The sequence below is a fragment of the Phocoena sinus genome, chromosome 6 (genome assembly GCF_008692025.1).
Source record: "Phocoena sinus isolate mPhoSin1 chromosome 6, mPhoSin1.pri, whole genome shotgun sequence".
NCBI classification, from domain to species: Eukaryota; Metazoa; Chordata; class Mammalia; order Artiodactyla; family Phocoenidae; genus Phocoena; species Phocoena sinus.
The window spans coordinates 64,816,428-64,830,842 of NC_045768.1; the positions used below are offsets into that span (position 1 = coordinate 64,816,428).

The window sequence follows — 14,415 nt, forward strand, 5'->3', positions numbered from 1 at the left end:
CTAGACTTAAAAGTATTTTTGGGGGACTTCCCTGGTGGCACAGTGGTTAAGAATCCACCTGCCACTGCAGGAGACACAGGTTCAATCCCTGGTCTGGGAAGATCCCACATGCCACGGAGCAACTAAGCCCATATGCCACAACGATTAAGGTGCGCTCTAGAGCCTGCAAGCCACAACTACTGAGCCCACGTGCCACAACTACTGAAGCCCGTGCACCTACAGCCCATGCTCCACAAGAGAAGCCACCTCTCGCCGCAACGAGAGAAAGCCCACATGCAGCAGTGAAGACCCAACGCAGCCAAAACTAAATAAATAAATTTACAAAAAATGTATATATATATTTTTTCTTGGTCTTGCCTTGACCCTATTTCCTTTTAATTCTCAGTCAAGTTTCTTAAATGAATTGTCTAATTCTAGACTTTCCATTTACTCTTCAGTCCACTGTAGTGATACACAGTAAGTTCTAAATAATTGTTGAATAGAGTCAAATTTTTAGCTTATCAGTGATCCGTTCAAGACACTGAGTTATGGAAATAAGTTCTAGGAAATGAAATTAAAAGTTGCTTTAGGGCTTCTCTGGTGGCGCAGTGGTTGAGAGTCCGCCTGCCGATGCAGGGGACACGGGTTCATGCCCCGGTCCGGGAGGATCCCACATGCCGCGGAGCGGCTGGGCCCGTGAGCCATGGCCGCTGAGCCTGCGCACGCGGAGCCCATGCTCTGCAACGGGAGATGCCACAGCAGTGAGAGGCCCGCGAACCGCAAAAAAAAAGTTGCTTTAAAAATTGTATTGTATATTGAACATATGTAACGTTTACATATGAAAAAATTCCAGGGCTAAAAGGTGTTTTACTCAGGACTAGACTCACCCATACACTAGCTAGGGATTCGATTCCAGTGGTGGAGAAAGCCCACCTCCTACTCCCAGTTTCCCTCCCAACACTGCCTCCTATGCTTTATTTTGTCATATTCCCTGTTATCTTCATCGAAAGTGGATTGATATGTGATAATGTGCTAATTCAAATATACTTACCATGCTAATGCCTCTAAAAGGGCCAAATAGGTCTAGGAGTACACATCCAAATGCATGGCTATAGAACCAAACAGAACTTCTTTCAAAACCAGAGTCCTGCACACACTAGCTAAGTGACCTTAACCTCTTCGTGTCTTAGTTATTTCAACTATAATATGAGAATAGAACCATCTACCTTGTCAGGTTTGATTGCTGTGAAGTTTAATGAAAAAAAACCATAATTCCAAGTCTCTAGAAGAATGCTTGAAATATACGTGCTGGCAAACACTGGTACTTTTTTTTTTTCTATCCATTGTCCATTCCCTACTAAGAATTACCTAAACAAAGCTCTCTTTCTAACAGGTAGGAAAGAGCTGAGATCTTGGGGGAAAAAGGAAATTTTAATGAGGATAAGAGTAGTGAAAAGAGGGTAAGATATTGGAAACTGTAAACAGTGTAACTAAACTGTTGGATGAAAATGATCTTCCTGTACACAAATCCTCCTTCCCCATCAATTTCTAAATGTAGAACTAAGCATTTGATGCCTAATACCTTCTACTACACTTTATCAAAAAGGACAAATTTCCCATTTATAACTTGAACTTGTACAAGTGAGAAATTAACCAGTATGTTTGTCTACCTGACCACTGCTTTTGAGTATCTTGCATTGTTTTACAGAGAAGATGTTTTACTAGATTTTAAAGAAAAAGTTTCTTAACATAACTGCATTAGGTAGAAGAAATGAAAGTCCTCAAGGTGAGGGGAACTACTGTAGGACCATGAGACAGGGATTACTCCACCCCTGACTGTAAGAGACCCAAGTACTCTTCCATATCCTACCTACCCAACCTACCCTACTTATTTGCCCTCAAATCCCCTCCCTGGTAGAATGGATTAAAAATTCACACCAAAGACTTCGATCAACCGAATTCTATCCCAGAGTTGCCAGGGTTAAGAAATTGGCTTTTCTTGAAACCAAGTTCAATTATGTAGATTAGCCTTATAGATTATTTCAGACTCTATTCATCTAGTTTGATTGTTACCCCTTGTGATATGTGCAGTTGCAGCAAATTTAATATTCATGGTAATCGAATTTTTGTTGCTCAAATATTCATAATGTCATTCCTACCAGTACAGCAAGCCAGAGGGAAAGAAAATGCCTTGGGGGGAAACTAAAAGGATTGTCATTTCTAATTTTCAACTGACCCTGGAAAAGTATTAGGTGGCATGTTGCTACCCCTGAAAGAACTGGACAAACTTCTTACACTGCCTCACAACTGATTCAGACGGGAGCCAAAGCATGTAAAACAAAGAAGCCAGGAAATGTTCTGACCTAACTTTTAAGGCCTGAAGGTCTCCCCAAGAAAATATGGCCCCTGTGTTTAGAGGAAATCCATTAAGCTCCACCCTTCCGTGCTGAGGCTGTCTCTGCAGGGAGAGGTGGATGTTGTCCAGTTTGGTGTCCACGTCAGAAACCAGGACATGCTCTGTGCTGATGACACACTGACTTCCCTCAGCCACTCTCAGAGGGTTGGTAAATACCTAGAAAGAAGGAAGGAAACATTTAAAGCCTTGTTCCATGAGGTGTACCTGAAGACAGAGCTCATGAAACCAACAGAAAACTTCCAGCACCATTTTCACATGTCAATCAAACTTTCAAGAATGTGCTAAAGGGAACAAGTTCATAGCTGAACATCCTGGCTGAAAAGTATTTTTTACTAAATGCTTCCAATTCTAAACATTGATGGACACAAAGAAACAAGGCAGATCTAGAAACCTGAAAGCATCTGCATTTCACTGATCTCAGACCCTGTAGAGTAGAAGCAGCAGTCAGATTTACCATCACTGGTGCTAAATTGAGAAAATAATAACATTCCTCATCGTGTCCACACCTACCATTGCTCGGCACATATGTACCTTAATCTACAAAATGAACAAAACCTACATCAAATTCCCCTAGAGAAAGAATCCATCTCTTTTTACACCCTAAAAATTCTTAAAGACTCGGGAAATTGGAGCTTTTAAGCATCAGGGTAGTGAGTGTTTTAGATATGGAAGTAGAACAGGGAAATTAAAGACTAGAAATTGAAGATTTCATAGGAAATAGATTTATTCAAGCATTAGACTTAAATATTAAAGCCATAAAGATAATTTTCTCTAACAGAAAAACTCACCGCTCAATAAAAATTTACTTGAAAGTAAAAAGCAAGTTAGAAGGGCTTGGGCTATTTTTTCATCACATTGGGAGTTGGCAAGAAGTGTTCCATGGTCAAACACATCTAGAAAATAGTCACATACGGTATCTTCACCTTGGAGGTTTATAAGATTCGTAAGTGTATTCAGCACTCTGAGACCCTACAGTAGGAAAATCTGCTAACTTTGTTTAACCTATCATTTTCTCACATTTGTTTTACTACACAGAAGCAAAAACAGGGAGATACAGTTGGGCTACCAAGTCATGGGCTCTGAAGGCTCCTCACACACGATCTGGGGTGAGCGCTCTGCTAACGTGAGGACACAGGGTTCTCCGAGGAAGCAGCTACTCTCTTCAGAGCAGCTGCCACTCCTAGAAAGGAGAGCACTCCCCAAGGCAAGAGCTGGTAAAGAGGACGGAGGCCCGAGAAATGGGCAGAGGAAAGGGAAGTGAGCAAGAAATCACAGCCTCCACCCAGAGCCCTGCTCCATCCTCCCACCCACCAGGGCACAGCCGCCCCAAGGGCAGCTCCTTGGATCATGGAAATGATGAGACCATGCTCCCTGGGACAGCTGCCTTGTATTCTGTAATAAACTACTTCTGCCAGCAAAGGACGACCTAAAGTAAGAGCCTTTTCTCCCTACAGCCACTCACCCGCACCCTTCCTAAGTGCCTTACTCTGATTCTGCCAAACCTACATTTTCACTGTTTGTAGGAGAAAGAAATAAATGGAGTTCTTATTTAAAGAGGATTATTACCACTGAAATATGGTCCATGTCCGCCAACCTCATTTTGTCCTGAGTTGCATCGATTAATATCCCAAGATGCTAAGTTTCAAGGAATATACTTTGCCTCATTAGACGATTTTTAAATATATATGTATTTCAGGACAACTTTAAAAAACTAAAAGCTAATTTGCCCCCCCCCCCATTAATTATTCACTTTCTAGTCCCTGCCTGAACCCAGTGCTTGGATTTCTGGAACTTCAGGTCAGCATGGTGTCAAGATCCCCTAACGGTTATCACTTAGCCCAGCGATAACTGGATTTTCACACCAGGAACCACTCCCATGACTAGGTTCACTGAAGCCACTCATTTAATTTTATTTCTACTATTCTCAGTTCTCTACAGTACTATTTCATTTGTCCCATCCACTGTAGAAAAAAGAAGCCACTAAGCCTCCTGAGCCCCAAGTCCTCGTAACTATTCCATTTACCTTCAAATGATGGAGGTAACTATTCACTTCACCCTTTCTGGTTTTTACCACAGATCATCTTTCTCTATCAAGAGGCTGGACAGCTTGGCATAAAAAACTGTTTCTCTGTGATTGTTCTATAACACACATTAGCTTCTTTAGATGCTGGGCTATTTCAGGGCATGTATCTCATACATAGAAAAGGATGGTCTGAATAAAATCTAATCAAATTAAGAGACATTCTGGGCTTCCCTGGTGGCGCAGTGGTTGAGAGTCCGCCTGCCGATGCAGGGGATACAGGTTTGTGCCCCGGTCCGGGAAGATCCCACATGCTGTGGAGCGGCTGGGCCCATTAGCCATGGCCGCTGAGCCTGCGCGTCCGGAGCCTGTGCTCCGCAACGGGACAGGCCACAACAGTGAGAGGCCCGCGTACCGCAAAAAACAAATAAAAAAATAAAAAATTAAGAGACATTCTAAACTATTTTTTATACAGGGAACATGATCTGGTCCCTGACAGGGAAGGAGGCAAAGAACATAGTTTACGTTCCTTTTTTGTGAGCTCTTGGGCCCATCTTCTACCAAATATTGCAAGCTCAGAGGCTGGCGGGGTCAAGCCAGTGATGTAAATGGGTGTCTTGAGTTGGGTGGGGACTTGGGTGACTGGGGAATGTGCCCTGTTCAGCTGCTGCAGGGTGAGGGTAGGGAAGTGGACTCAGTGTTGCCAGAGCTTCCAAATTTTCAAGAGAAGCCAGAAATCCAAACTTGATACAAAACCTCCTGATGTTTAAGTGTTGGCAACTCATTATTTTCAAATATTATTTAGACTCATCAAAACAGTTGTGTGGTTTGGGTAAGCCCCTTGGTCCTGCAGGGTGAGACCTCTGCTCCACAACTTTGGGCAGCTGTAGAGATGGTGAGGAGAGCAAAGGAAAAGGAGCATCCATGCTTTCCTGGCCATATTCCAGGTGGCTGCCTGGGAAGGTGGCCTCTTTCCTTAGGGATGAGACACATGTGAGTTCTAGTCCCCTCGGGTTCCTAATGAATGGGTAATCACACTTTCCGCTTTTGAGGGAAAAAGCAAACCTAGGAATAGCCACCCTCATTAACTTTAGTGCTCTGATGGGGAGGGAGCAGGTAGGGAACAAATTCTCACCATGAATCCCAGCCTCGCAGATAAGATGCACAAGGTAGCATCGCCTTTGTAGTTTGATTTATAATGAGAGACCCAAGTGCTTTAAAGCTTTACACAAACACTGGGGAGTGGAACAGCATAGGATACAAGGGTCCATCTTAATTCATTTTAGAAAATTAAAGAGCTTATTTAGATGACAGAACAGCATAGCTGGCCTGCGGAGAGAGCAAATAAGCCTATCTGGTTGCTAAGAGACTCCTAATTTAATCCCCTTCACCTGATCAACACATGAAACTCGGCAGAAAGGAAAGAGATTTTGATAAAGCTTTGAAAATAATGCCAAATTCAGCAACTAGAAAATCTCATCTTTTAGATAGAAAGTGCCATAGGAGGTGAAGGACTCCCCCTCCCCATGCTTTCTTTTCCTACACTGTAGCTGGAAAATAAAAAAGTTCTTTGAAAGAGCCTAAAGAGAAGTTAGCATTTTGAGTAAGTCTTTCAAAATCTTTCTTCCCTTAGGTCTTCCCCGCCTTTTCATCCTTCACATCAAGCATTACGCCTACCTCAGGGACCTGATTGTCCACCGGAAGAATCGTGATGTTAAAGCAGATCCCGAACAAAGTGCCACCGTGCTGGTTACTGACGGAAAAGGCAAACTGGACGTGTCGGGGGTGGGGGCCTATATCTTGCATGGGTGGCATGTAGGCCACTTTCATATAGTTCACAGCATGCTGCAAAGCAAATGAAGACGGACATGTGGGTGCCAATTTCCCAGGATGAGAGACATTTAGAGACCTAAGTCTAAGATACCCGTCTCATTCACTGATAGGGAACACTGTAAATGCCACCATCATTCATTTGAAGATCATAAAAAGCTCTATCTTACAAATCGCATTTTCTAAAAGCAGGAGGGAAAAGAACAAAGAAATTAAGTGACTACGTCAAGTGCTTGAAGCCAGGCAACTCTGTGAAAGACAGGAGACTTGCATTTTAACCCAGCTCTGCCACAAAGTAGCTGTGTGATATTGGTCAAGCTACTTAAACTTGCGAGGTCTCTGTTTCCTTACCTACAAAATGAAAAAAATAATAGTACTTAGCACATAGGTTGACATACTCATTTAATAACACCTCTAACTACAGTGAGATTCAGCAGCTCAGGGGTAGCTGCTGCCTAAGCCCTCATCATTACTGTGCCTCTAGTCAGGTCTGCAGAGCAGAGGCCACAGGAGCAGGGAGAGGGCTAATGAAGGACTTTGGAAAGCAGTAGATAGCATGCGCTGACTTATGTCCCCCACAAAAAAAAGATACGTTGAAGTCCTAACCCCCAGTACCTCAGCATGTGACCTTACTTGGAAACAGGGTTGTTGCAGATGTAATTAGTTAAGGTAAGGCCATACTGGAGTAGGGTGGGCCCTTAATCCAATATAACTCGTTCCTTATAAGAAGAGAGAGACTCAGGGAGAACACAGCCATGGCGTGACAGAGGCAGAGTGGAGTGATGATCTACCAGTCAAGGAATGTCAGATTGCCAGCAAACCACTAGACGATGGAAAGAGGTAAGGTAAGACCCCACTTCTCCCCGACCAAACAGGGTTTTGGAGGATGGTGGCCCTCCTGAGACCTTGGTTTCAGACTTCTAGCCTTCTAGCCTCTAGTTTCAGAACTGTAAGACAATACATCTCTGTTCTTTTAAGCCACCTAGTTTGTGGTACTGGGCTATAGCAGCCCTAGGAAACTAAGATGGTAGGATATTGGATGAACTTTGATGGAGTAAAAACATATGCACCAGGTCCCTAAATCAGAGCCCTAAGCCAGGGACCTAAACTGATGCAAAAGACTGTGTTGAACTATAACAAGATTTTACAATCATATCCAGCTTGATCAGTATTTTCAAATGTTACATGTCACTTGCTTAATGACATCAAGTATTTGTTGCTTGTGACATATGTCAAAGGTCAATACTCTCAAGTGCAATGTTAGGAGCACCGTACCTTCTCAGAGGACACTTCCATCATGTTTTTCAACATCTGAGCATAGCATCATACCTGAGTGAATGACTTCAACCCTGAAGCTGCAGGGTTTTTGGTTAGCCTTGGTATGCTGTCTACCATGAATAATTTCCCAGCATCCAAGTGTCTAAATAAAAATACAAGAGAACACATCAGCTAACTTTCCCAGTAAGAAAAATTAAATCAAATAGTAGCCCACAACCAAATTTTTTGAAGCTAAAAGTACTCACTGTAGGAAGAAATCAAATGTTCCATCTTTATATTCTCTCTTTATATCAAGGCGGGGGGAGGTTCTAGCCTTAAGTCTAGTATCATGAATGCCATTCTCATCATGACTGCAGAAAGTATGTACAGAATTTCTGCTCTGACATGATGAAAGGGAATCTAACTACAATAAGATGTAGTTAGATACTCATCCTAAAAACGTTTCCTCACTATCCTTTGGTAGATAATACAAATCTAAGGTATATTCATGATATTTTCTGGATTGGAATCAGAGAATATGACCACTTTTGTGGGCTGCAATATCTAAAAATAAAGCGATGAAGACTCAGTACATTTTACTAAAGAGAAAAAAAGTATTCTCTTTAGAAAAAGGGATTAAAGACTGTTTTAAGCCTCCCTAAGCTGAAGACACTACAAGCTGCAGGCCACTTGCCAATTAATATAGCTTTTGAAGGGAGGTATGAGACAAGTTTGAGATTAGAATAAATGCTGAATTGAATATAAGTTCATGTGTGACCAACAAAGCAAGTGAACCACAGTAGTATACACTGACACTTTCAACTCAATTCTAGAACGCAACCCTCAACTAATAGCCCAGGTGATGACTCTTCGTAGAGATACCTGCGGCTAGAGGAGAAAAATGGAGGAGTGGTTACTGTGTAGAGCAGCTCCCTGTCATATGATTCTGTATCTACAAAATGTAGATGTTTCTTAGTGATATACGCCACCTCCGTTTCCTTAACAACCAAATGTCGAGAAACTCCAGGAACCTCTTTTGGAAGCTGGTCATCTACTGGAGTGATATGGATTGTCACCACCTGGAAAGAAATTATCTTTACCATTAATTTGAAATACCAAAAAGACACCAAAGAAAGCCACCCCACTATCATCCAGTCACAGTTATGATTTTCAAAACCTGCCATTTTGTAAAACACTTCCAGTGAAAAGATTGGGGAGTTATCAGGAACGTGAAAAATGGAACATTCTCCACCCATTTTTCATTCTAACTTAAGAATATGATTATCACAATTATAGTTAATGCAGTCATGAGTGCTATAGAATAGGCATATAATACACAAAATATGTTCCTGGTTTTACTTCTACACCTCCCTTTACCAGCAACCTGGGCTTTCTCTTCCTCTTTCCACTCAGTTATAGATCCTGGAAACCTCGACATTACTTTTGGTTGCTCTTTCTCTACCCACATATAACACATCACCAAGTCCCAGAGTTTGTACTTAAAAAATTTTCTAAACAGTGACCACACCCTAGTCCCACAGCTGTCATTCACACTGTTCCTGACTTTACTCCAGTTTTCATAATTTCCTTACATCATCACAACGCTTTCCATCAGCCCTAACTCCAATAACTCATTTTGACTTTTCATACCTCTGGTGTTATCTTTTAAAAAATACAAGTCAAATCAGGTTATTCACTTCCTCAAAAATCTATAAAAAGATACAAATGAAGTTATCGACAAAACAGAAATAGACCCACAGACATAGAAAACAAATTTATGGTTACCAAAGGGGAAAGGCAGGGGAGGGATACATTAGGAGGCTGGGATTAACACATACACACTACTATATATAAAATAGATAACCAACAAGGACCTACTGTATCACACAGGGAACTACACTCACTATTTTGCAATAACCTCTACGGGAAAAGAATCTAAAAAAGGATATATATATATATATATATATATATATATATATATATGAATAACTGAATCACTGTGCTGTACCCCTGAAACTAACACACTGTAAGTCAACCATACTTCAATAAAATTTTTTTTTTTTTCAATAAAATTTTTTAAAAAAGAAAGTTAAAATAAAAATCTTAACCCCCCCAGGAGGGATAGAATTATTCAAACTCCTTAGCATGGTATTCAAGACCCCTCACAGTTTAAACACACTCTTTATTTCAACTTTATCTTTTATGACCTTTCAACATTAATCCAGCATCCTGATTGCACTCAGTGGACCCAGACCTAGTCCTCAAACATGCCTCTATGCTCTGAATCCTGTTGTTCCTTCAGTCTGGAATGGTTTTCTCCTGCTCTCTCCAGCAACCTGAGTCTTTCTTACCCTTGAAGGTTCTTCTTGAAACGTTCTCCAGTTTCTCAGTTGGAATTAATTTTTCCTGAATTTTGGTTATCCCTTGATAAACATCATTATTTCACTGTCTTGTATTATTAGTTAGTAGTTTACATGTAAATCTCTCCTAGACTGAAAGTTCCACGAGGAGGATCATAGTATAGTGCAAACCACATGGAATTTGGCAGTGAACAGACAGTTAAAGTCCTGGGTAAACCACTTAGTAGCTGTTACTGATCTTGAACAGGTTCACTCAACTTTTTTGAGTGTCAATTTTCCTATCTGTAAATTAAGCATAATATCAACAACCTCACAGAATTTTATGAGGATCAAATATTACCATGAAGATAAAATGTCTGGCATATATTATGTGCTCAACAAATACTTTGTTCATTTCTATAGCTCCACCATATCTGGCACGGTATTTTGTAGGTAGGAGGCACTTTATAGGTGTTTCCTCACTGAATGAGTCAACATGCCCTGTTTGTGATGTTAAGAATTTTCTCAAACATTCATAGGTTTGGATCTTGCAAGAGGGAAAGGAGACTTTGCCAAACAGCTTTTTACCATCACATTTATTTTTTTTTTACAATAATCCATGATTGGCTGGAAGAAAGCAATTACTCTCTCTTGAAATGGTACATTTGCTTGGCATCGTGAGTCGTTGCACAGCCTGATGCATGAAAGTATTCTGACTCTGGTTTTGATTTATTTTAATATTGTCACGGAAGTACAGATCAGCAATGCCAATTTTTTCTAAGATAATGGTGTTCACAATAACCAATTTGAAAATGAAGAGAATTTCTTTTTTAAGTTAACATACAAAGCAAAAACTAAAACATGGTTAAGCTTTTGCTATGATACAAAAAAGACTGGAACATCAGCTCAGCCACCTACAAACTTTGCTGCCTGGGACAAATAATTTAACCCTTTTGGGGCTCAGTTTTTCTCTCTTTACACTGGGAATAATAAGGATGACTATTATAGTGAAGTGCTGTCAGGATCAAATGAGATAGCTGATAGCACAGTGAGTACCTGGTAGTAGGTGCTCAATAAATTAATTCCGTCTCCATCCTTCATTACTTTTACAAAAGCATACAGCATATTTACTATTCCATTATGAAGCATTTCATTAATTAGAAACTAAACTCAGTAATCAAAACAAAGGAACACAATGACAGTCATTTCTCCAGTTCCTGGAATCTGTGTCATGATTTTTTTCCAGTTACAGTTTTTTGCTAATCTCTAAAGTTCAGAAATTCTCTATGGGACATCCCAGCCATGGTGTGGATCAGTGAAGCTCCATTTAATTGAAAAACTAGATTTAATAAGGAAACAATAGTTATTGTGCCTTCAAAGAGACCATTTTCTATGCTAATTTATTCTCCAGTGTGTTCTTTGTGCAAAAAGAATGTACAAGCATGCTTTTCTATACCCCAGTAGTAATTCATGGTGGGCACATTTTTCAACATGCTTTCTGATCGCTTAAGTTGATGTGACTTTACGTATTTATGCATGTCCAAATAATTATTGTGTCTGCGTTCTGCAGGCGAGAAAGATCCTATTTTAACAAACTCCATAGAGAAAGTGTTCTCATTTTTACTGAAATTTGGTTGTAAAAAAGACCTAATTAAATATCCATTCCCACAAAGTGGAAAACTAGGGCCCATACTAGGCACTGGGCTCTTGCTTGTTGCCTTCCTCTACATGCATCCAGTCTACTTATGGCCACAAGCACCCACAGACAGATCTGCAGGGAACTGGCACATAAAGTAATAAATCAGTATATAAAATGACAACCACTAAACTTGACCCTCAGAATACAGCTCACAATATGATACTCCACTGGCTACTATCTGCCTTCCTTGTAGACCTGGGTTCTTGATCCCTTCTCTGCACTGAGCTTTGCTTTCTGCCTGATTCCTTCTTTTGCATCTTCCTTTGAGATGATCCAGTGCTATTTCTCACCCCCAGGAGTTATTTCCAATGCTAGTTTTGCCCACTCCCCTTTCCGGTCTGACTTCTGATAAATGCCCACTCTGGGTGCCTGTTCTCTCCTCTGGTCATGTTGCACTCCTTCCTCCCACTTTGCCCCCAGGCCTTTGTGGCATCTGCTCCTTTCTTCCTGTTTCTTAGTCCTCTTTCTCCATTTCTCTTCTATCCTCAGGTTTCGCTCTCCATTTACTGCTAACGTTACTCTATTTTTCTTTTTTTTCCTTTTTCTGGTCAGGACTACTTTACATACAATGAACTCCATTCAGTTTAAGTATATAATTTGATGAGTTTTGACAATCTTATATACCTGTCAAGGCACCACCATGGTTAAGATACAGAATATTTTCTATGGATTTACTGGTATTTTTGGTTGGTTTGTTTGATAGTATTTCATCGTATAGATATAGTTTTTTAAACCAGTCTTCTGTTAATAAGCACTTGGGTAGTGATACAAACAATTCTGTAATAACCTAAGAAAATATTTTTTAAAAGCAAATTGAGGGCTTCCCTGGTGGTGCAGTGGTTGAGAGTCCGCCTGCCGATGCAGGGGACACGGGTTCGTGCCCCGGTCCGGGAGGATCCCACGTGCCGCGGAGCGGCTGGGCCCGTGAGCCATGGCCGCTGGGCCTGCGCGTCCGGAGCCTGTGCTCCACAACGGGAGAGGCCACAGCAGTGAGAGGCCTGCGTACCGCAAAAAAAAAAAAAAAAAAAAAAAAAAAAGCAAATTGAGTAGGTGAGGCTTTATTTGATGACAGTCATGACAACCAAGGTAGAAAGAGAGGGGGGTTCTTGCTAACATCTTGTAGATGTGCAGGTAGATCTCTCAGTAGGAGTATCTAGATGGAAAAGATGAGAAGTAAGAAGCATCTCCACTTATGTAACTTCCTTCCTGTTTTAAATAGATTCTCACCTGAGATCTTTGATTTCTGCCCCTATGAAAGGAGGTTTTCTCACAGTATGGCCAAAACAATCCTGGGCCTGAGTTTAATCTTCAGTGACTGGGGAACCTTCTGATCACAAAAGCTCCCATCAAGTAACCATTTCATCTGTACTTGTAGTTGAACAGCTGAAAGTTACAGATTTTGTTGAATATTTTAAATACATTTATATTTGTAAGACATGACTGGATACTCATCCACATTGAAGATGCAGTCATCAAACAGACCAGCTGATCATTTGAGTCCCTTAAAAATTGGAGCTTCAGTGATGATATCAGGGTTTTACAACACAGTAATTCTTAACAGCGCACACACATACAAAATATTTGTTTTGTTGTTATGCACACAACTAATTCCTGAAAACTCTGAAAACTAAAGCTTTACACTTATTACTTCCGCATCTTACTCCTTCCCCAGTCCCTGCCACATGTCTGGGTCTTCTTATTTCCCCCTCATTTCAATAAAAGTTAAAAGAACCAGAGTTTATTCTGGAACCAACACACATTTCTGGAGGTTCTACTCTGAGTCAGATACCAAGATCTAAAGGCAGAGAGATGAATAAATCAGGATCCCTGTCATAAATGAGCTCACAGTTGATCCAATAAAATAATGGCCTCACATAGTAATTTGATATCAGATTATATAAAAGGACCAGATGCTCAAGCCTGGGGAAACAGGTATGGAATAGGAGCATCAGAGGATGATTCCTGGAGCAGGTGATTCTATAGCTGAGTGCCAGTCCACAGTCTGAATGAGCTAAAGCTGCCACACATCAGAAGAGGGAGAGCTGGGAAAAAATGGACACTAGATGTACTCTACTAAACATACTGCTACTCCAACAATGAGTTTTAATTGTCCTCAATGAAAAGGCTGTGGCTGGGCTTCCCTGGTGGCGCAGTGGTTGTGAGTCTACCTGCCGATGCAGGGGACACGGGTTCGTGCCCCAGTCCGGGAAGATCCCACATGCCACAGAGCACCTGGGCCCGTGAGCCATGGCCGCTGAGCCTGTGTCCGGAGCCTGTGCTCCGCAACGGGAGTGGCCACAACAGTGAAAGGCCCTCGTACAGAAAAAAAAAAAAAAAAAAAGGATGTGGCTAATCTCGTCTATTCTTAAGAGACCATATGACAGATGTGGAGGATAATCTAGTCCAAAACGGATGAAGGCTGAGACTAAAGCAATGACGGTGGGGTGGGGAAGTAGAGACAGATGAGAGCAATTTCTCAAGTAGATTTATTAAGATTAGCTGACCAACTGGTTATGCAGATACGCGAGAGAAAGGGGGTAGGGATGACTTCAAAGATTCTAGTTATAGTGGTTTCATGCAAATTTTCAGGGAAATATGCTAAATGTCTTGTGAACATGTTGAGTTTAAACTGAATGCAGAGGTCTGCCGGAGCCAACGAGAACAGCCACCCGACTTCACCGCCACCTGGAGACGGCTGGCTGCAGCCGCCCACCAGCCAGAGGGGGCACCTTCAAGATGGCGGAGGAGTAAGACATGCAGATCACCTTCCTCCCGACAAATACATCAAACTACATCCACATGTGGAACAACTCCTACAGAACAGCTACTGAACACTGGGAGAAGACTTCAGACTTCCCAAAAGGCAAGAACCTCC

The 14,415-nt window shown here is 41.4% G+C and overlaps 1 protein-coding gene across 11 annotated transcripts in view; it reads right to left on the bottom strand.

Annotated features, from left to right (window-relative positions):
• Positions 1-14,415, bottom strand: part of FREM1 (FRAS1 related extracellular matrix 1) — a 171,341-nt gene that overhangs the window by 93,001 nt on the left and 63,925 nt on the right. For 8 of the 11 annotated variants that reach the window (XR_004350496.1, XM_032635997.1, XM_032635998.1 and 5 more), the window contains 4 exons: positions 8,385-8,581; positions 7,575-7,665; positions 6,093-6,260; positions 2,343-2,551 (listed from right to left, as the gene is read on the bottom strand). Coding sequence is in view for 10 of the 11 variants with exons in the window: in XM_032635997.1 (XP_032491888.1) it covers positions 2,343-2,551; positions 6,093-6,260; positions 7,575-7,665; positions 8,385-8,581 (665 nt within the window). In the remaining variant the exon portion in view is untranslated. Of the gene's footprint in view, positions 1-2,342; positions 2,552-6,092; positions 6,261-7,574; positions 7,666-8,384; positions 8,582-12,648; positions 12,924-14,415 lie in introns of those variants that run through there. The other 3 variants (XM_032635999.1, XM_032636009.1, XM_032636008.1) reach the window with 3 other exon arrangements.